This window comes from Osmerus eperlanus, chromosome 24 (assembly GCF_963692335.1).
Source record: "Osmerus eperlanus chromosome 24, fOsmEpe2.1, whole genome shotgun sequence".
Lineage (NCBI taxonomy): Eukaryota > Metazoa > Chordata > Actinopteri > Osmeriformes > Osmeridae > Osmerus > Osmerus eperlanus.
Window position 1 is genome coordinate 3,034,226 of NC_085041.1, and position 20,403 is coordinate 3,054,628.

General features: G+C 48.1%; 5 protein-coding genes across 7 annotated transcripts in view; 4 read left to right on the top strand and 1 right to left on the bottom strand.

Moving 5' to 3' along the window:
* anos1b (anosmin 1b) overlaps window positions 1–1,646 on the bottom strand; it is a 24,588-nt gene extending 22,942 nt beyond the window's left edge. Inside the window, exon 1 of the mRNA XM_062450225.1 lies at window positions 1,333–1,646. Within this exon, the coding sequence (XP_062306209.1) occupies window positions 1,333–1,509 (177 nt within the window). The 5' untranslated portion in view covers window positions 1,510–1,646. The remainder of the gene's footprint in view (window positions 1–1,332) is intronic.
* Window positions 1–20,403, top strand: part of si:ch211-284e20.8 (uncharacterized protein LOC563738 homolog) — a 62,835-nt gene extending 42,432 nt beyond the window's left edge. Inside the window, exons 2-7 of the mRNA XM_062450258.1 lie at window positions 18,078–18,192; window positions 18,352–18,430; window positions 18,645–18,811; window positions 19,116–19,232; window positions 19,378–19,473; window positions 19,875–20,403. Coding sequence (XP_062306242.1) covers window positions 18,103–18,192; window positions 18,352–18,430; window positions 18,645–18,811; window positions 19,116–19,232; window positions 19,378–19,473; window positions 19,875–20,165 — 840 coding nt within the window. The 5' untranslated portion in view covers window positions 18,078–18,102 and the 3' untranslated portion in view covers window positions 20,166–20,403. The remainder of the gene's footprint in view (window positions 1–18,077; window positions 18,193–18,351; window positions 18,431–18,644; window positions 18,812–19,115; window positions 19,233–19,377; window positions 19,474–19,874) is intronic.
* Window positions 4,784–8,267, top strand: si:ch211-262h13.5 (uncharacterized protein LOC571127 homolog). Of its 2 annotated transcripts, XM_062450241.1 has the most exons (7): window positions 4,786–5,065; window positions 5,672–5,782; window positions 6,075–6,162; window positions 6,502–6,668; window positions 6,896–7,003; window positions 7,243–7,329; window positions 7,460–8,267. In XM_062450241.1, the coding sequence occupies exons 1-7, from the start codon at window positions 4,790–4,792 to the stop codon at window positions 7,943–7,945; spliced, it is 1,323 nt and encodes a 440-aa protein (XP_062306225.1). In that variant the 5' UTR covers window positions 4,786–4,789; the 3' UTR covers window positions 7,946–8,267. The 2 variants fall into 2 exon arrangements, with proteins under 2 accessions (XP_062306226.1, XP_062306225.1); XM_062450242.1 differs by lacking the exon at window positions 5,672–5,782 and having other exon boundaries at window positions 4,784–5,065.
* Window positions 9,452–11,826, top strand: ahsg1 (alpha-2-HS-glycoprotein 1). 2 transcript variants are annotated; one of them, XM_062450244.1, is made up of 8 exons: window positions 9,452–9,677; window positions 9,787–9,903; window positions 10,070–10,158; window positions 10,298–10,460; window positions 10,607–10,723; window positions 10,837–10,911; window positions 11,036–11,252; window positions 11,331–11,826. In XM_062450244.1, exons 1-8 carry the CDS (start codon window positions 9,477–9,479, stop codon window positions 11,630–11,632), a joined length of 1,281 nt encoding a protein of 426 aa, XP_062306228.1. In that variant the 5' UTR covers window positions 9,452–9,476; the 3' UTR covers window positions 11,633–11,826. The 2 variants fall into 2 exon arrangements, with proteins under 2 accessions (XP_062306228.1, XP_062306227.1); XM_062450243.1 differs by having other exon boundaries at window positions 9,793–9,903; window positions 10,070–10,154; window positions 10,261–10,460.
* Window positions 12,960–16,526, top strand: fetub (fetuin B). The gene is made up of 7 exons (XM_062450238.1): window positions 12,960–13,272; window positions 13,669–13,782; window positions 13,960–14,047; window positions 14,393–14,559; window positions 14,954–15,067; window positions 15,213–15,296; window positions 15,484–16,526. The coding sequence occupies exons 1-7, from the start codon at window positions 13,072–13,074 to the stop codon at window positions 16,183–16,185; spliced, it is 1,470 nt and encodes a 489-aa protein (XP_062306222.1). The 5' UTR covers window positions 12,960–13,071; the 3' UTR covers window positions 16,186–16,526.

Sequence of the window (20,403 nt, forward strand, 5' to 3'; positions counted from 1 at the left end):
GAAACACCTACACTGCTGGCATGGTAGAGGGGTGGGTGGGTGAGGAGCAGGGGGTTCTCTTTGCTCTGGGAGATGTGTGTGGCGATATAAATGATAGCGCTCTGGTGTGTCAAACAGGTCTTTGTCTGTGGGACCCAGGGTAACCCTAGGAGACCTGAGCTCAGGAGGACCTGAGGCTGCCTGCTAGATGAGTCCTGGCTCTGGGGACCCTGAGGGGGCAAGTGAGGACACCAGCACAGCCACACGTCCCCTGGTGATGACATCAGATCAGCACTTTGAACCGTATCAGCTCACAGTCCCAGAGGGACTGAAAGATTTACAGATGGCCTGTCTGCCTGTCTGTCTGTCTAACTGCATGTCAGTCTGTCTGCCTGTCTAACTGCATGTCAGTCTGTCTGTCTGCCTGTCTGTCTATCTACCTGTCTGTCTATCTGCATGTCAGTCTGTCTGTCTATCTGCATGTCAGTCTGTCTGCCTGCCTGCCTGAACTGATCTATCAGAATGACATCCCTTGACATAAATCGATGGAACGAAAATCATGATGAACAGTTGACTGTTACAATGATCACCACCTGCACCACACATGCGATCACAATACAGGATCACAATACAGGATTACAATACAGGATCACAATGACAACATCATGCTACTGTAAATCGCGTTGATCCTGTACCACGTGCATTTAGTGAAAACCAAATGTGCTCATTCGCACTCCCACATCCAGCCCCACAGTCCACGAAGCTGTGAACCAACGCCACTCCGACACTTCGCAGCTCTGAGCGGGGGAGTCGGTCCACCTCCCCACCCTCCCCTCCCCTCCCACCCCACCCCCAGTCAACCAGAGGCCACCCTCATTATATCGACACCCAGGTGGCCGACGATCTACATCTCTGCCTGCGCCGGGACCCCAAAACCCCAGCCACAGCCTTAACCCAAGCCCCCCCACCACTTCAACGACTTGCAGCCCCGTTCAGTCTGAACTGCTTCTGCTTCATGCTTAATGACTTTCCCACCCACCAAACAGAACGCACATGCTGAAGACGTTAAGGATAATATGGCTTTCAAAGCTCTCCTGCCTCCCCAAAGTGTCTTTTAACAAATGTGAAGGCTAGTTCACATTCCGTAGTTATAAAACGGATAGGTAATTTATATTGAGCATAAAAAATGTAAATTTGGTCTCTGACGTTTCAGTTCCATCATGTCTACAGCCTACAGCACTTTCCCAAACTTTAAATAGATCTAACTAAATCGTTACGCATAGTCTCTGAATATTTACTGTAACATACTGACTTGTAAGAGAGTTTTTTTTTTTTCAAGGAAGACATTTTTACCTGAAGATGTTTAAAAGAAGCTGTTAACTGAGTCATGTGAAGCGTCAGGCAGCGTGAAGTGCATCTTGCGCTGTTGATTTTCTCCAAAACCTCCCCGTGCTCAGCATCCGTCCTGCGCGCGGAGGTCTGCGCTATCACACTGCCCATCAGCACAAGACAAACCCGCCAAAGAGACATTCTGTTTGCGAGTAGGTGAATATGCTTTTGGGTTCTAGTTTTTAAGATCAAGAGTTTGTTAGTTTCAATCGTTCAATCTGTCTCGTGTGTCGGTCTGTCTAACTGAAAGACTGACGTTTGGAGACTGACACTCGAGAGAGGGACAGATTCCCGCTCGGACACTCCCCCCATGTTGCACGTGTGGTTCCTCATCACTTGCCAGAGCCCAGTCAAGAAGAGCATGCATTTTCTGTGTGCCAAACAAGTCACCCAAATTGTGCAATTTGAGTTGAACGCCAGGAATGCCATTAAAAGCACAATGCAGTTGCCTTTTATCATTTCCATTTGCAATTTACCATGAAGCAATAATATGGATATTCTTTCACTTTTATGATGGGAATGACTTCATGGGAATGAATATGCGAGCCCCTTAAGCAGCAGGTTATTAATTGCTCTAATAGCAGTTGCTTTTTATTCCAGAGCAACCACGTTGTCTTTTATAATCAAAAGTGGGAAGGAATTTACCTGATGCCACTGCATTCCACTTACGGCAATAGCATCTTAACTGCTCTATGGCGTTTATACCGTTTTTATCGGACCGTAGACCAATAACTTGTTTGTGTGGGGTTGCATTAACAATTGGCATATGTTACGTTGAAGTTGTTCCATGTGGATTTTAATCACAACCACGACCTCCATACTATCAACTGATCTGAAACAGACGCCAAAGCAGCCTAATAGGGGGTCAGAAACTGCCAGAAACTAAATGTCCATTCTAGAATTACAGCGAAGTACCGGCAAATTCGATTTATCATTGTAAAAGTTCAAATCGTAATTGTGCTGGGGTATAGGCTACATGTCAAAATCTTCTTGGTGAAGGAAAGGTGCAGGATAAACGCGAACAGAGTCTGAATGTATTCAAAAAGAACTTCAGACATGCATCTCTCAAAGCCTAGGACGGCTTTTGAACCGATTTGAGTCCCATAATGGATGTGTTCAGAGTGATCTGCGGAAAGCATGAGTAATCAGCTGTCGAATTTCTGAATTGGATGAATGAAGCGTTGTTCAGTTGCACAAACAAGGATGCAATAGCGATGATGTGACCTAAGTTGTTCACCATTCTGGAGAGAGAAGAAAGAGAGAAGGAGGAGAACGGGACTGGAGAAGAGAAGAGAAAAGATGAAGGGGTTAGAATGGCAGAGAATGAGAGGAAGGGAAGAACAGGCAGTGAAAGAGAGAGGAAAAACGTCAAACAAGAGAAGAAGAACACATGCTGAACGCGAGGCTGCTGAAAACATCTCTGCTTTAGTGTCTATTCTGATCCCATTAGAGGTCAAGGTCATTTAAACAACACAGCTTCTCAAGGCAAAATATCAAACTGTGAGTTGTTCGACAACGAACTCCGCAATGCCCAAGGGGTCTTCACAGCATTTCCTCTTATTTGTTTTTTCCAAATATACTGCAGTGCTTCATGTTAACCAAAAACACTGATGCCTTTCAATGCTTCACTTGAACCAATGGTTGCATGGCAAACATGATATCTAGAGGTTTGTTTAAGGGTTATAGGTTTTGTCACCATTACTGACCATTTCCCCTTTTCATATGATAAATAGCTCTCTGTGCTAGGTACAGACACACACAAACACACACAAACACACACACTATGAATGCACAGAATGAACATGATGTGTGACCCAGAGTAGAGCAGACAGAGAATTTTCATATTTTCTTGAAACACCCAGCTCAGGTTTCTGTATAAACCATTAGTAAAACGGGAAAAAGCCCTCCCCCACCACAAGCACACAGACAAGCATATCAGAAACACTTACTGTCCACCCGATTGTGCTCTTTGATTAAAACCAAATGTGGAGATTTTGACGGCATCCATGCAGCGCACTAAGAACTCAGGCTGACAGCTCTGGCACGACTGAAGTGACAAGTTAACAAGTAGGATTTCAGCTCTGTACCTCAGTCAAAAGGAACAAAGTTTTTGAATATTATTAGCGTTTGGAATTTTTTAACTCGGTAAAAGGGACGTGTTTCTGACAGAGGGATTTGTCTGGCAGGCCGTAGACTCAGACAAATGTGGTTCTGGTAACAAGAATGACCACCTTCAGATGTGGTCGTCCTGAGTCTCTCGCTATTCATAACCCGACCCCAGTTTAGCTTAAGCTACTCACATCAAATATGTGGATGATACATCAATTTCAGCTTCTTTGTTCCTAAAGTCGTTCTCTGAAAACACAATGCAGATGTCACATCTTGAAAAGGCCTGTCTGCGTTTGGTCGTAAAACCTTATTCTGGCCACTGAGGATCTGACACTTAAGGCTGGCCAGCGTTCCGACAGAAAGCCTATCCAAATTTCAAGAAATTTGATTTATCACTGCTCTCTTGTATTAACAAGAATGAAGCAATAAATTGTGAGAGAGAAACTCAAAGCCACAGAGAGAAGATCTTTGGCTTTCCCAAACTGCCAAATTCCTGAGTGAATGAACCTATGTCAAAAAAGAAGCCTGTGTTGTCCCATCACAGAGGCCAAACCTGAGATTCACCGTGGTTACAAATCAAGAAACCTAAACCTTCTTCCAGTGATACAGGTTCTACAGTTCCACAATCGTTCCGGGGAGCAATGAAACCAATAAGTACATATCATCTATTCAATCTCGCTATCATTTATTCATACTTCCAGTTTAATTCCAAACTGACATTGAAGGACCTAACCCACAAACGTCTGTGTGGTCAACGTCAATCTCTTCGTCATTAATCCTTATTATTATCATACTTATCAGTCTAACCCTCATCATAATCAATAAATCAATACCTGCTAGCCAAGTGGATGATTTTTTATTAACTCCAGACACATCTTTAATTGCTGGTTCAAGTTGACAATTGAATTCTTGTTTTGAGGTTTCAAATTCATTAAGATTGGTCTACATTGCCATCATGTGGTGAAAGGAGGAAGTAAAGGCAGTTCTAAAGATTTATGAACACGTTAGGCCAAACCGCAGCAACCCAGTTTTCAGAAGAGTGGATTTTAATCGTTTGATTTGTGTGAAATTGGTCCTGGCTCTACTAATGATAGAAATATGTTCATCGGATAGGCTATAGACCTTGAATGAAAAGTACCACTTGGAAACTGTTGTGAAGGCTTTGGTTGTGCTTGTGGAAGCCAACGTTTACAATTATGCTAAGAAATCATTATGTGTATAAGAAAAAAAAACATTTTGTCCTTGGCATTATTTCAACATCCCTGTTTTCCCTTTGATTCCAAAAGTCACTGCCAGCGATAAACGCAAACAAATGCTCCACTGGCACAGCGCAAAAAGCCCTAGTCAACACCACACTCGGTACTACAAAATAATGGACATGGGGAAAATTGCCTGGATTATAGGGGCTTTATTCTGTACTCAGCCGTGGAACAACTGTGCCCAGGTGTTTGAACTCGCACCCATAGCTTGTAACGACAAGAGCGTGGAGAAACTGTCTCGACTTGCGATTACTTACATAAACGAAGACAGAACCACGGGTTATAAATTTGCGCTTAACAGGATCTCCAACGTCCATCTGCATGCGCAGGCAAGTTCATTTCGTTGTCATTGCCAAACTGTTTGCACTGGAATAGAGCATGTGGGCAATCAGTCAAAATGCAATATGGCCTTTAAATCTCACTGGGAAAACAAAATAGGCCTACACATTGTACAATAGAGTAAGCATATTACTATATGCTATATACTATATACTATATAACCTATTACTTGGTTTCTAACGGCATTTTTTTTTTGGCTTCGGCCCGAAACGATGTTTGTCCATTGCGTGTCTAAAAGTCTCTCGGAATGGCTGTGTACAACATGTTGTTCCAGAGAGTGGGTGTATTTGTGTTTTGTGCTTATGTAGCTGTTGCCAGATCCAGCAGGATGCTTAGGAGGAATTCTCATCAACAGCACAGGGGGTGGGCTTGTTGGCCTGTCCTCAGTACTATCATGGAGATATGCTTTTCATAGCTTCGTTGATTTCCGTAAATGTACCCCACCCAATGTCACGTGCACAAAAATAAACGCACGCACACAAACACACGCACACAACTATGCCAAAGAAGCTGGATCGACTCAAATCACCATTTTTCTTTAGTTCAGTGTTTCTCACGTGTGTGTGTGTGCGTGCGTGTGTGTGTGTGTCTTTAAGGGCCCAGCTGGGAATGTCTACTACTTGGATTTAGACGTGTTGGAGACCAGGTGTTACATTAGGAATCCCAAACCTTGGAAACACTGCACTGTTAGGCCCTTCATGGAAACAGTAGGTCATCACTCCCATTCTTACAAACACACACACACAAACACACACGCGCATTGAGAGTGTTGGTAACAAAGAGCAGAGCTGCTGGGGAGAGGTGAGACCCAATAGCTGTCCAGGCAGTTCATGGAGAATGACCTCACCCTACTCTGCTTGGCAAAGGAACGTTCTGTGTAGAACAACACATGTTTGGAAAATCATGGTACATCTGTGTACAATGTTGCGATTGGACTTGGCGTCCTCTTACATTACAGCCCACAACCTTATTTTAATGTCAATCCGTGCTCATTTCCAGCGAATCTCAGGGAACTGCAACACCACGGTTCTCCACACGCCGGAGGGCTTCTCCTATCTCTACAGCTACGACTGTACTCTGGTTCCAGGTAGACCTGCTGCACATCCACACACTGTCCCCATAGATCTTCACAAATGCCTTTGCTGCTAATGCCCTCAGCCCTCCCCTCCCCTCCCCTCCCCTCCCCTCCCCTCCCCTCCCCTCCCCTCCCCTCCCCTCCCCTCCCCTCCCCTCCCCTCCCTCCCTCCCTCCCTCCCTCCCCTCCCCTCCCTCCCCTCCCCTCCCCTCCCCTCCCCTCCCCTCCCCTCCCCTCCCCTCCCCTCCCCTCCCTCCCTCCCTCCCTCCCTCCCCTCCCCTCCCCTCCCCTCCCCTCCCTCCCTCCCCTCCCCTCCCTCCCCTCCCTCCCCTCCCCTCCCCTCCCCTCCAGACCCTCCAGAGAAGCTTCTCCAGACATGCCCAGACTGCCCCCTGCTGCTGCCTGTGGACAGCCCCCAGGCCCAGGCAGCTGCCAAGATGACGCTGGCCATACACAACGCCCAGAGCACCCTGCCCTCCCCGCTGGCTCTGCTCAGTGTGACCCGTGCTGCGGCAAAGGTGGGCCTGTATACCGTCTTCATGCATAACGATGCAGAACCCCTACTGCATAACCCACACCTAGGTAACACTCTCTGCATGGATAACACTTCATAATCTAAACTGTATATCCCAGAGCATAATCCATACACTCAGCATATCAACTCATCTAAAAGGAATGACATCCACGTGTTCTTAATTGCTTTGGTAGCCTGTCAGAATAAAAGTCCTGTTCCAATCCGTCCCAGAATGCACCTGTGCCGGCTACCTTTGTGGAATATACGGTCGTGGCGTGCCCTGAGGGGCACATGCACTTGGGAGGGGACACGTGTGTGCCAACCTCCACGGACCACAAGGTAAGAAAGGATACATTATAGTGTATGCTGTGTGACAACATGCTACATGCTACATCATTTACACAACACAGGAAATATCAGTGATCCCAGCACATACAGACTGCCTGTGCTTGTTGCATTGAGAGTGTGTGAGTAGGGCAGATGCCCGATCATGCAGAGTCACAAACAGAAACACATCTTGTATATAATATGCGCACACACAGACACACACACAAACAATAGACACCCTCTTTCTCCAGCCGACAGGGTTCTGTACGGGCTCTGTGTACGGACATCTGCAGAGCCAAGCTGGCGTCCAGACTTCCTGTGAAACATTCAAAGCACAGGTGAAGTTCTCCTTTGTCCGATTGTTGATTTACAATAACAACATTTCAGGGAGTCAAATCCAGTGGTGCTAAAACATCTGTATTACGAATACAATTTTTCATATGAAGTCTTTGTGTGTGTCACTGTCAGGTGGGTGATGTGCAAAGACCCATCGAACCACAAGTTCACAATGTCATCCCCGTCCAAACAGCACAGCGGCCCTACCCATCTAAACCCAAACCAGCCCCTACCATCCCTTTTCTCCCCACCCCAGTCCCCCATGTCCCCTTTGACCCCTACCCAGCACCCCCTCTGCCCTTGGACCCCTACCCAGCGCCCCCTGCCCCAGAGACACCCGCCCGTTTAAACCCCTCACTCGTGGCCAACCCCAGCCCTCCCTTGACCTCCTCTGAATCCTCCGAATCCTCCGAATCCTCGGAGTCAGACTCCTCCGAGGAGCTAGGTGGCGCTGTGGTTTGTCGACCGTCCAACTTCCGCTACCGGCCCCGGCGTAGGAGACGCCAGGCTCTTGTGACGTCCAAACCACCCCATACCCCGGTGTTCCTGTCCCTGTTCCCCACTGGCCCCTCCCCCTTCCGCTCCTGCCCCGGCCCCTCCCGTTACACCACACTCTAACTTCCTCCCCCCCTGAGGGTGTAGTTGAGGTTGGTTGACTAGTCTGGAAGCTGGCTGCATATGTTTGTTTGATAAATCCATATCACGTCTATTATGATGTTGGCTTGATCCCCGATAAAGGGCTACTTACTTTGGGGAGCAGATATACTGGCCTGATGTAAACAGTGCTTGAATAAATGGCATGAGTTCTAGTTGTTGTGTGATAAAAGTTGTTGTGTGTCTTCACCTATGTGTGTTTTTTAGCATTTTCTTGACTTCCTTGATATTCTTCTGGCATCATCTGTGTTCTGGTTCAGAATGTTAGTTAAAGTTAAAATATAATTTTTTTCGTTTTGTTTGGTCTAATGTGAGACAGTCATGGTTCAAGCAGTGCAGTTGCACACACACGAACAGACCCCGAATCAATACAGATTAGATGAGATCATTATTTGGCCGGTCCTCTTCCACAAAGGCCTTGTCAACCCTTCATACTAACTGAACTCCCAGAACACAGTGCTACAAGAGCTCACAAACTGGGCTGATGCCACTGGCCTGCAGGTTGACCGACAGCCTGCCTAACTACAATTATAGAGGTATGTGGGTCGGAGGGGAACGAGGTTATCACTCTATGTGAGTACGTGAGGGAGACGGTAACAGGCAGACAAGGTCAACAGACAGACCTCTACCATGAATCAGAGTTTCCTTTTGTCAGCTGGTAGTTTCCTATTGCAGCTAGGTAGCTTGGCGAGGTCAGCTGCACGGTGCCACAGTGCTGGAAGGGCCTGCACTCCTGGCCCTGGTCAGAGAGATTGCCACAGGCTTGCCTAGAGATTGCCACAGACCTGGTTTGCAGGAACGCCACTGACACACAGGACAAGCCCGGTGAGTGGGCAGGAGGTATGGGGGCACATTTTGTAATCCTCGAATTGTTACTGTGTGGATGGCCACTGATTCTTGGAAATGATTTAATCAGTCGGTGACACTATGGCCACATACACACACACACACTTAGGAGTCCAAACGGTTCAATATTAGCACTAGCTCGTCTGTTGGCCTTAACAAACAAATGTCCTGAGCCAGCAGAGCTATTTCTACAAAAGATCTTATCACTGTGGTCAACAAGAAATCCAGTGCCTCCGATTGATTTTATCCAGCCTTGTGGACCATTGACACTATCTCTGTTGTTAATTATGTATTCACCTGTCGGATCCTACCCCTTAAAGGTTAAGGCTTAAACCATGTGACAGAATACAGAATAATTTAGAGGAATATTGGAACAGTTATTTGAAATCGATTTCAGCTACCTCAGAGTAGACAGCAGTTTGCTCATAAAACAAGGAAACTTTTGATATTCCATCGCAAATGATTTGACAATACGTTTTTTTGTTGATAAAAAAAAGGAAAATTAGTTTCTGGGAACACACTGACCTGGAGCGACTTGTTTGTCTGATTGTAGATGTGTGTGTTTGCTCTATGGAGTTGACATTGGCAGTACATTCACAACAACTGTTTGTATAAATGAGAAAAGCCGCCCTCTGTCTCCTACTGAGCCATGAAGGGACTGGTCCTACTGTTGGTTGCCGTGACACTGGGGGAGAGAGGTCTGGGCAATGTATTGCAGGAGGTGGTAACCTGCGATGAGAAAAGCGATGGTGAACCAGCTGCGAGGCTGGCCATGCAACATATAAACAAAAACCATCACCATGGATACAAGTTCAAGCTCAGCAAGTTGCGTAGCATCTGGACGGAGAAGGTTAGTGACAATCTCTGGGGTGTGTACGTGTCTGTGTGTGTGTGTGTGCGTGCGTGTGCGCATCTGTGTGGGTGGTTATGGACTGTGTTTTGCGTTATTTTGCACTGAGGAACAGGAAGGGCCTGGGTGCGTGCTGCACCTGGGCATGGACCTCCATGAGACCACTTGTCACGTTGTCAACCCCAAACCCTTTGAGGAGTGTGAGGTCCGAAGGATGTGTGAGACAGTGAGTCATACACACACACACGTGCACACAATCTTACAAATGCACCAACAACCCCCTCCGACACACACACACACACACACAGTACAGGCTGAGCGCTAAAACCTTAGCTTAATATCATGAGCCTATCTAAACAACTGTCTTATCTCACTGTGTCTTCTGCTCACAGCTGGTGAAGGCCGATTGTAACGTGACAATTAGTGTTGCCCCGGAAACCACCACTGCTCTCAGCTACGTCTGCAACACTGAACCCAGTAAGTGCCCCTCTCCCTCAACCTCATTGACTTATTTCCCTGTGTTTAATCCACATATGAAGTTCGGTTATGCTGCTATAACCTCCCGCCTGGTTCAAACACATAGTACCAGTTCAGACACTGAGGGAGAGAGTAGGACAGAGGATCGTAGTGGAAAGAAGGATGTGCCCTGATTGCCCCACGCTGATGCCCCTCCACCATCCTGACGGGCTGGCCAGCATCAAGGCTGCCCTGGCCAAGTTCAACAGAGAGGGCAACCACACCTTCGCCTTCAAACTGCTGGAAGTGGGACGCCTCAGAAGTGGGGTAGGGGAGGACGTGTTGGGTGGCTGATATTGGACATCCATCTCTTTGGATGTTTTCATCTCTCTTTCTCACATGCACTGATACAAACCCTCACGCACACATTTTTTGAATGTTTACAAGAGGATGTATGTCTCTACATCTCCTAGTGGATTGACGAACTGGAGAGGAGCGAGTATGCAGAGTTTGCTGTGGTAGAGACAGACTGCCCTGCCAAAGCCAGGATACACCCACAGGCCTGCAAGTCGTTGTGCCCTGACCAAGCTGTAAGTCTGTTTGAGCTCTTCTCTCATCTTCCCCTAGCTTCTTTACCTAAAGCTGCGGACATGACATCACCATCACTGTCTTTTCCCCTCTTCCTCTCGTTGATCCTGTATAGCGTCATGGCTACTGCAAGTCCTCTCTGATGAGAAGCACGGATGTGACAGTCGACTGTGAGATCTACGAAGCAAAGGTAACCCGTCTTCTGCAAAGTCGCTCACACGCATGGGTGCACAAACACACACACATGCTGTGTAAGAGACATGGCTGGATGGACACTTCTCCTTTCACATTGTTGTCGTTGGTTCCTCTTGTAGAACTCCACCCAACCATCTGGAACAGATCCTAACAAGTGCAGGCCCCATATGGGCCATGGTCCAGTCATCCATCCCACCAAACCTCCACACCATATGGGCCATGGTCCAGTCATCCATCCCACCAAACCTCCACACCATATGGGCCATGGTCCAGTCATCCATCCCACCAAACCTCCACACCATATGGGCCATGGTCCAGTCATCCATCCCACCAAACCTCCACACCATATGGGCCATGGTCCAGCCATCCATCCCCCCCAACACCCATGGCAAGAGGGCCACCGCCCCACCAAACCCCCACACCATGGGGGCCATGGTCCGGCCAACCGCCCCACCAAACCCCCACACGATTGGAGCCATGATCTAGACATCCTCCCCCCCAAACAAATCCCAGCGGGCCATGAAATCATCCGCCCCCTCCCCCACCATCCCCTCCCAGGGGACCAGCGCCCTGTTACTCTCCCCTTCACTCCCTGCCATGGTTTTGTAAAGATCCCCCCCTCCATTTATCCCATCTGCCCCTTCCCCCACACACACCCCCACCTCATCCCCCCGCCCTCAAAAGGTGAAGTCCGCCCCCATCCTATAGGGGCCTGAACTAGTAGAGAATGGTATGTACTGTGCTGCCACCTAGTTATTTGACGATGTGTTATGTAACAGTTTTCGACGTTGCGAAACATTGGCGCGTGGGGACTTTTCATGTGTGGGATTTTTCTGTTGTGTCAGTGAAATGTTTCGGTTCTGTCAATGTTAACGCACTTTGACACTAAAATAAAGGACATGAATACGTACTCCATTGGTCTCTTTGTATATGTTTATGTGTTAATATTGATGGTCTTTGGGTGCTTTTCTGTACAGAATTTGACCATTCTGCATGTGCAGAGAAGAAAAGGTAGGGGAACATGTCAGCAACATACAGTACAGTATTGCTGCATCATGGTGAATTACAATGACTGAATGTTTGGACTTGTAGGGTAAATGCGATACCTCCACACTCTATACACTCGACTAAACACGTGAGGGTCTATAGTAAACCTTTCCCCTGCAGTCAGGTTCAGTCCAGTCAGGTCATGTTTACCCATCGTTTACCCATCGCTTTTCTGTGAAAATGACTGTCAGTTGCCTCAGGACAGTAAACAGAGAGTACAGCTTCACCCAGAGTTCAGTTCATCTCAATAAATCACCTTGCCCATGTTGCAGCCCGCACAAAAAAAAACAAAAAAAACAACCGACCTCTTAAAATAAAAAAATAAAAAAATCTGTAGTGGCTTGACAGTCTTCCTCAAGACATTGTAATAATGAGATAAGCCAAGCTATTACAAACACATCATTTTCTTTGTGAGTGAGTAATAAGTAAGTACCTTTCTTGCAGGTCCTCGTGTCAACAGAAGAAGCCTAATCTGTCAACTCCACACAAACAGAGAAGCATTTGCTAACTCTAATTCAACAATTCAGGATTTGAAAGACAGACCAAGAGGAACACAGAGACTTTAGACGTAATCACTTTGACGGTTTCTAAAAGTGTTTCGCCTCATTAGCACACACTATATCTTAACATGCTTAACCCCTGCGAATACAGTGCTGATACTGCAGGCACAGATTGACTGATAGGCTGCCTAACTAAGTGCAATCACATAGGTATGTTGGAGGTGAGGGAGAGAGGTTATCACCACCTACCCTGGAGGGAGGGAGGGAGGGAGGGAGGGAGGGAGGGAGGGAGAGAGAGAGAGAGAGAGAGAGAGAGAGAGAGAGAGAGAGAGAGAGAGAGAGAGAGAGGGAGGGAGGGAGGGAGGGAGGGAGGGAGGCAGGGCAGGGCAGGGGGAGCTGCCTCAACAGCAGTGTGGAAGCCAGAGAGGGAGGGGTTCAAGGTGGGGGTGGGGGTGGTTGGAGGAGCAGAAAATCTTGTGGGAGTAGACAAGAGCATATAAAACCCTTTCGGTTCCTCTTCTCCTCACCTTTCCCAGTAGCTTGTGTGTGTGTGTGCTGTGAGTGTTTGACAGACTCAGGGAACAAGACAGACAGACAGACCTCCGACCATGAAGCAGTGTTTTGTCTTGCTGCTGGCGTGCGTGTGCACCCACGGCGCCCCGCTGGACCCCGGCCTGACTCCCGGCTCGTGCCAGGACGCGTCGGCGCTGGGCGCAGCGGGGCTGGCGCTCACCAAGATCAACGAGGACCGCAAGGAGGGCTTTGTGTACAGCCTGCATCGCCTCAGCAACGTCCACCAGATGCAGCACGTGAGTCACAAATGCCTCCGAAACACTCAGACGCTGGGGAACGCACACCATCGGCCCAAGAGTGCACCCGGGCTGGTTCCAAACGTCTGGAACAATTGTTTGTCATTCTATGCAACTCTACTGCAACTGAAAAGCATTTGATAACAAGTGAAACTGTTTCTGCGGTTCTAGAAATGTATCCGGGGTGGGAAAAAACACTACAATACTTTCTTTTTTCACATGCAGTAGTATAACATATATGGTGTTGTTAGCCCATTTATCTTTTATGCACAGTCAATACCTGACATCCATAGAGGGAGACAAAGCTAACCAACCAGAGCTGGGAAGGGAGCAAGCCAGTGACAAGAAGTCCGTCTTTAATTGTTGTTGCTGCGGGGATGTTCTCTTCTGCTGTAGGCTGAGACAGGGACGGTCTTCTACCTGACCCTGGACGTCCTAGAGACAAACTGCCACGTGTTCAGCATGAAGGATTGGAGAAGCTGTGCTGCCAGAGAGATTTCTAACAGACCAGTGAGAAAACAAACCACTTCTACTACCCGAACATTAAATCGAGCCTAAATAAATTTGTAAACCCAGATCCAAATACATTTTATATAACATATTGTATTTCAAATCTCTATGGACTATGTACTGCACCGAGGCAATCTACAGTGTGCAGTTTATCAGGTCTAGTGTGTTTTCCTGTAGGTGTACGGTCAATGCAAGGCCACTATCTACATCAACAAAATCCATAGAGTGGTACGTCTATACAACTACAACTGTGTGGTGAGACCAGGTAAGAAAAGCACCTCTCTGACAGCTGAAACAGGGAGTTCGCGAAGTAGACTGAAATTAGTTTACAACCGTGTATTGTGAATTGAGTCCCACCACATTTGATTTCTCTCTTTCTCTCTCTATCTCGTACTCTCTCTCTTTCTCTCTATCTCCCACTCTCTCTCTCTCTCTCTCTCTTTCTCTCTATCTCCTACTCTCTCTCTGTCTCTCTCTATCTCCCACTCTCTCTCTTTCTCTCTATCTCCTACTATCTCTCTCTCTCTCTCTCTCTCTCTCTCTCTCTCTCTCTCTCTCTCTCTCTCTCTCTCTCTCTCTCTCTCTCTCTCTCTCTCTCTCTCTTTTCCAGCCGCTGCAACCAAGATTGGAGCAATCTGCCCTGACTGCCCCTCCTCCACAGACAAGAGCAGTGAAGGGATCCTGAAGGCTGCCACCCTCTCCATGGACAAGTTCAACGCCGAGAGCGGCCAGGCCAACTACTTTGCTATGGTCAACGTGACGCGCGCATCCCTGTCGGTGAGGACGAGGACAGGATCGATGACTCGACACGCTGTGCAGCACCACTTGATGCAGTACACAACACATCGCACGCGATCAAAGACTGACTCACTTCCACATGCACTATTACGTGTATGTAGATATGAAAGTCGGTTCACACACAAGGGTCTTTGTAATGTAAAATGCGAGGATGTTCTGTCACACAGACCCTGTTTGAGTTGCGTCTTCTGCCTCTCTGTGTCTGTCTCTGTGTCTGTGTCTGTGCCTGTGCCTGTGTCTGTCTCTGTGCCTGTCTCTGTGCATGTGCCTGTGTCTGTCTGTCTCTGTGCCTGTGCCTGTGTCTGTCTCTGTGCCTGTGTCTGTGCCTGTGTCTGTGCCTGTGCCTGTGCCTGTGTCTGTGTCTGTGTGGTAGATGGGCATGGCCACCTTTTACCTCGTGGAGTACACCATCCAGGAGACCACCTGCGCCAACAGCACAGATAGATCCCAGGCCGCCAAGTGCCCTCTGATGGAGTGCGAGTTTGCGGTAAATATCATCTCCGAGACGGCGGTGAAAACGCCCCTGGCAGCTTCTGATGGACAGCAGAGTGACGTCTCTCTTTCTCTCTCTCTTCCCTTCTTTGTATCTCCTCCTCTCTCCGCCTGCGTTTCCATCGCTTCTCTCTCCTCAGCACAAGGGACACTGCAAGGGAAGCAACTCGTTCGCTATGGGCAACGAACATATCGATGTGGATTGTGAGATCTTTGAGCCTCAGGTAAGGTTATCTCCCAGCATTTTGTTCAATTATTTTTATTACTGTAATCGTGAAGTAAATTAAAGTTTTTGTCAGACGACGGTGCAATTTTACAGCATCATTCCAAATATTGCTGAGCGGAGGGTCTTGTCGATTTGTTGTGGTTGTGGTTGTTCACGGTGTCTGTGTCGTGGTCGCTGTCTTCCAGTCGGCCGAGAAAGAGAAGAGGCTGCACTTGCTGGGTGGAGAGACCGACCACAGCCACACGGACGGTCACAGCCACGACCCCAAACACGACCACGCCCACGCCCCCACCGACGCCCACACCCACGACCACGCCCACGACCACACCAAGGACGCCAAGCAAGGCCACGACCACGGCCACGCAGAGGGGGAAAAACACGACCACACCAAACCCCACGCTCACGACCACGACCACGAGCACGCGCACCACGCCAAAGCTCACGACCACAGCAAGGACGTCGGGCCTCACCAACATCACCAGTACGCCCACGGCAACAAAAGCCACACCCACGAGCACGACCACGAACTGGCCCTGGACCACGACCACAATCACGCTCATCTGCACGAGCACGAGCACCATCACCACCACCACGAGCACAGCGCCTCCGCCCAGCGTCAACCCGAGGGCAAGGTGACCGTACTGCCAGCCCTGGACCGGCCCATGACCCTGCCAGCCTTCCCCGACGAGAAGCCTGCGGGTCCCGGGGAGGGCGTGACGCTGCCCCTGGTTCCTGACGCAGAGATCCCCGGGGAGAGAGAGCCCACCATCCTGCCTTCCCCCTCCGCCGTCTCCCCCCAGTGCCCCGCCCCAACCAAGGAGGAGGAGGGGGGCAACTTCATGAAGATACTCTTCGCTGAGGACCCCCTCTTCAAAGCCACCACGTGATCTGTGACGGGACTGACACGGAACTGACACAAACATGTACAAACAAAACACAAACGGCATCCTTGCAGGGGGAAGAAATGGCTGGGAAGAGGGGGCATGGGTCTGAAACAAAACACCTGTTGATGTGAACAATTAGAATTGGACGGCTGACTGGGAGAAAAATTACTTGTTGATTTCTTCCCTCGAAACTAGCTAGACCATGACCTCATCTATCTCTTAGACTCATAACACATCTGTGCATACATGTTAACATTCATGTCAGACACAACTCTGTTACTGTGATTCCTATTGCTATGGTGTTCTGTCTCTGCAATACAATAAACATTAAGGATGCACATCAAGAGACTGTTTTCATTTCATTCTCCATTATTTACCATTGATAAACAAGATTAATATAAGAATTTGTTGAAACTGCTTTGTAATGATGTGCCAGCACAGGACAGTACATGATTATATACAAAAACATGATGACTGATACATACAGGAGCGAAAGAAAACCATGACTGTGAATATTCCTCTCAGTTTACATTTGCTCACATTTAAAAAGAATTCAGACTACAGGTGTGGAGAGTTTATAGTTAACATCCTTAGTATTGGGATCAAAAATGTATCTTGTGCTGTCTTATCTATCAAGAGGTTCATTCACATTACTTATGTAGTTAGCGGGAGGGATATTTAATAAGTAATATATTTAAATTGACTTTTTTTTTATTATTACTATTAACTAAACTAGAATAGAATAGAATAATATTTACAGTCGAATAGAACAGAAAATCTTTGTAATGGGCCATCTGTGATCAACGTGTACTGACCTTTGAGACCAAGTAAATCAATGTTTTGCAGGAATGATTCACTGCTTGAGACAAGTTCTCAAGGAAAACGAGCATGCTTCACAGCAACCATACTGTACAGCTAGAACGCAGTGTGTTGCCTCTTTCTGCATACATTCCCCTTCACCAGTACTGAACCCTCTGATCCACAGATGAACAGGCAGACCCTTATCACAGGTCAACAACAGATAAACCCTTGTTTGCCCCGCACCCCTCACTCCCCCACAGGTGAAAGTCCAGCGCTCTCCAATATGACCTAGGGTTGTGGTTGGCTCATGGTTAGTCCTCACACCAACAACTGTTCCTACTGTAGCTAGCGACTGCCACTCCGTAGCCATTACCACGCAAAGCTAACAGGGGGGCGATCCAGGATGTGTCTGGTCCTGCTGGTCCTGGGCGCGTGCTGCTGGCAGGGGGGCAGTGCCAACCCTGTGGAGGCCACCGGGTGCCAGGGCGTGGAGGTGCTGAGGGTGGCGGAGGAGGCCCTGAGTCAGATCAATGCTGACAGAACGCAGGGCTACGTCTTCAGCCTCAACAGGGTGTACGATGTCAGCCAGGGGGTGAGTTTCTGAGAGGTTTCCTCTCAAACGAGAGTTCAGGAATGCTTTCGTATCTTGGTTCTAGTGGCTGGTTTGTTTTCTATTAGTAGGAGAATATGTTCTTAGTACCTAAGCGCCTCCGTCTTTTTATCTGTGAGTCTCTTTGTCTGTGTCTCTGAGTCTCTTTATCTGTGTCTCTGAGTCTCTTTATCTGTGTCTCTGAGTCTCTTTATCTGTGTCTGTGAGTCTCTTTGTCTTTGGCTGTGTTTGTCTACCTTTATCTGAATCTTTATCTCTCTCTGTCTCCTTCTATGCCTTTCTGTGTCTACCTCTGTCTACCTTTGTATCTGTGTGTCTGTGTGTCTGTGTGTCTGTGTGCCTGTGTGTCTGTGTGTCTGTGACTGAGGTTTGATATGTGTCTCTTCTTGTCTCTCGCTGTCTGACTTAGTGTTGCTGTTTATCTTTGTCTACTTTAATCCTGTATCTCTGTGTCCTGACATGTGTGTCTGTGTCCGTGTGTTCAGGAGAAAGGAGGGGTGGTTTTCAACATGACCATCGATGTGCTGGAGACTCACTGTCATGTGATCAGCAGGAAGCCTTGGAAGGCATGTGTGGTCAGAGATGTGTCAGACGTACCTGTAAGTACCACGTGAGAGTGCCGCTTATGGCAGTTTGGCTGCAACCATATTTTCTTCAAGAAAATATGGTTGCCCACTTTTGGAGAGAATTGATCTCATAATCCTCCAGCACAGGCTTTTAACCTTTGACTCCTATGAGCATTACTGTCTCACCTACAGGTTTACGGTCAATGCGAGACATCTGTCTTTGTTGAGAAAAGCGTGGTGCTTCACAGCTACAAATGTGCCGTTCAGCAAGGTCAGTACAGTCCTGTTCCTAACAGTGCACCCAGAATAGTTTGTCTTGGCCGAAATAAAGACATGCATGACATTTTCTCGAATGTAAGTTTATCCATGAGTTCGTTCATTGATAGAGAATCACACTGGATTGCTAACCATTGGACCTAGTGGACCAACTTGACGCAGCTGTACTTTGAACCCCACGACCTGTGTGACCTGTGACCTGTGTCCAGTGCCTGCCACGGTCATCGTGGACACCTGTCCGGACTGTCCCACGGCTGAGCGTCTTGATGAGCCCATCATCGTTGAGACGGCCAACCTGTCCCTGCAGAAGTACAACAGGGAGAACGGCCTGGCCAACTACTTCACCCTCCTCAACCTGACCGGAGCTAGCATGCAGGTGGGCCGAGGGCCTTTGGGAACTAAAACGCATGTCAGATGGGGGGTCAGATGGCTGAGCGGTTAGGGAGTCGTGCTATTAATCAGAAGGTTGTTGGTTCGATTCCCGGCCATGCAAAATGACGTTGTGTCCTTGGGCAAGGCACTTCACCCTACTTGCCTCGGGGGAGAATGTTCCTGTACTTACTGTAAGTCGCTCTGGATAAGAGCGTCTGCTAAATGACTAAAATGTTATCTCAGACATGTAAACAGTTTGGATAGTCGTTCCTAGATGGTTCATAGTTATAGTCCCTTGTCTTTCGCAGTGGATGGAGGGCCCGGCCTACTTTGTGGAGTTCACCATTCAGGAGACCGAGTGCTCGAAGGAAGCTGGTACTGCAGCTGATCAGGCTCAGTGCAAACTAATGGATTGTCAGTTTGCAGTGAGTAGCACACTATCCACCTACTGATGTGAAACCGTCACACGAAAACAAATCGACCTCGCAAAGTATGTGACGAAACACAAGCATGGCGGTTTCGTCACAGTCCTCCTGATCATGTTTCCTTTCCGTGATTTCTTTCGTTCAGCATAAAGGCTTCTGCAGAGGCTCCCACACCACAGTAGACGATGTTTTCGAGACCAAACTGCCGATTGGGGTCAAGTGTGAGATCTATGAACCTGAGGTGAGACTACATACTGTGTAGATGGCTGTGCCTGCCTGGGCTGTGATGGGTTATATGACAGCTCATTATTCCATCATTCCTGTCTTGTTAGTTGACTAGATTTGCTATTCATCAACTCTTGCTTTTTGGGCCACCTTTGTAGGGATTTAAATGCATGTTTCTGATTGAAGTGGGGGGGTCAGATGGCTGAGCGGTTAGGGAGTCGGGCTATTAATCAGAAGGTTGTTGGTTCGATTCCCGGCCGTGCCAAATGACGTTGTGTCTTTGGGCAAGGCACTTAACCCTACTTGCCTCGGGGAGAATGTCCCTGTACTTACTGTAAGTCGCTCTGGATAAGAGCGTCTGCTAAATGACTAAATGTAATGTAATGTAAGTCATGCAATTGTTGTTTACCGTCTCAGGCTGCAAAGGTGGAGGAGGAAGCCCATGCCCAGGGAGAGAGTGGGCAAACTGGGCACCACAGTGGGGAAGCTGCTCATAAACACAAACACCTTCACCCCCATGAGCACCAGCACCGGCCCCTTCCGGCCCAGCACCCCAGCCAAGCCTCCCCCAGATTGAGGGGCTCACTGGGGGTAGTGATGGTGCTTCCTCCCCCCCATGTTCCTCCACCCTCCAGACTTTCCCCAGCTGCCAAAAACTGTCCTGGGCAGCGGAAGCTCACCCTTGGCCTGGAAAGGTTTAAAATCTGATTCGCTCAACACGTATCAAGTAGAAGCTGTGAGACAAAAAAGGTGCTTTGGAAACTGCAAGCATGCACTGGATGACAAAATAGTATTGTGTATAGACAATTTTATAGAAGAATTCCCCAACATTGCACAGTATGAATGATGCCATTGGGATGCAAGGCAGACAAATAATAAAAGTAAGGTTTGCTGATGATTCATTTATTTGGGAGCCTGGTATTAATTGCGATATGTAGGAAAAATA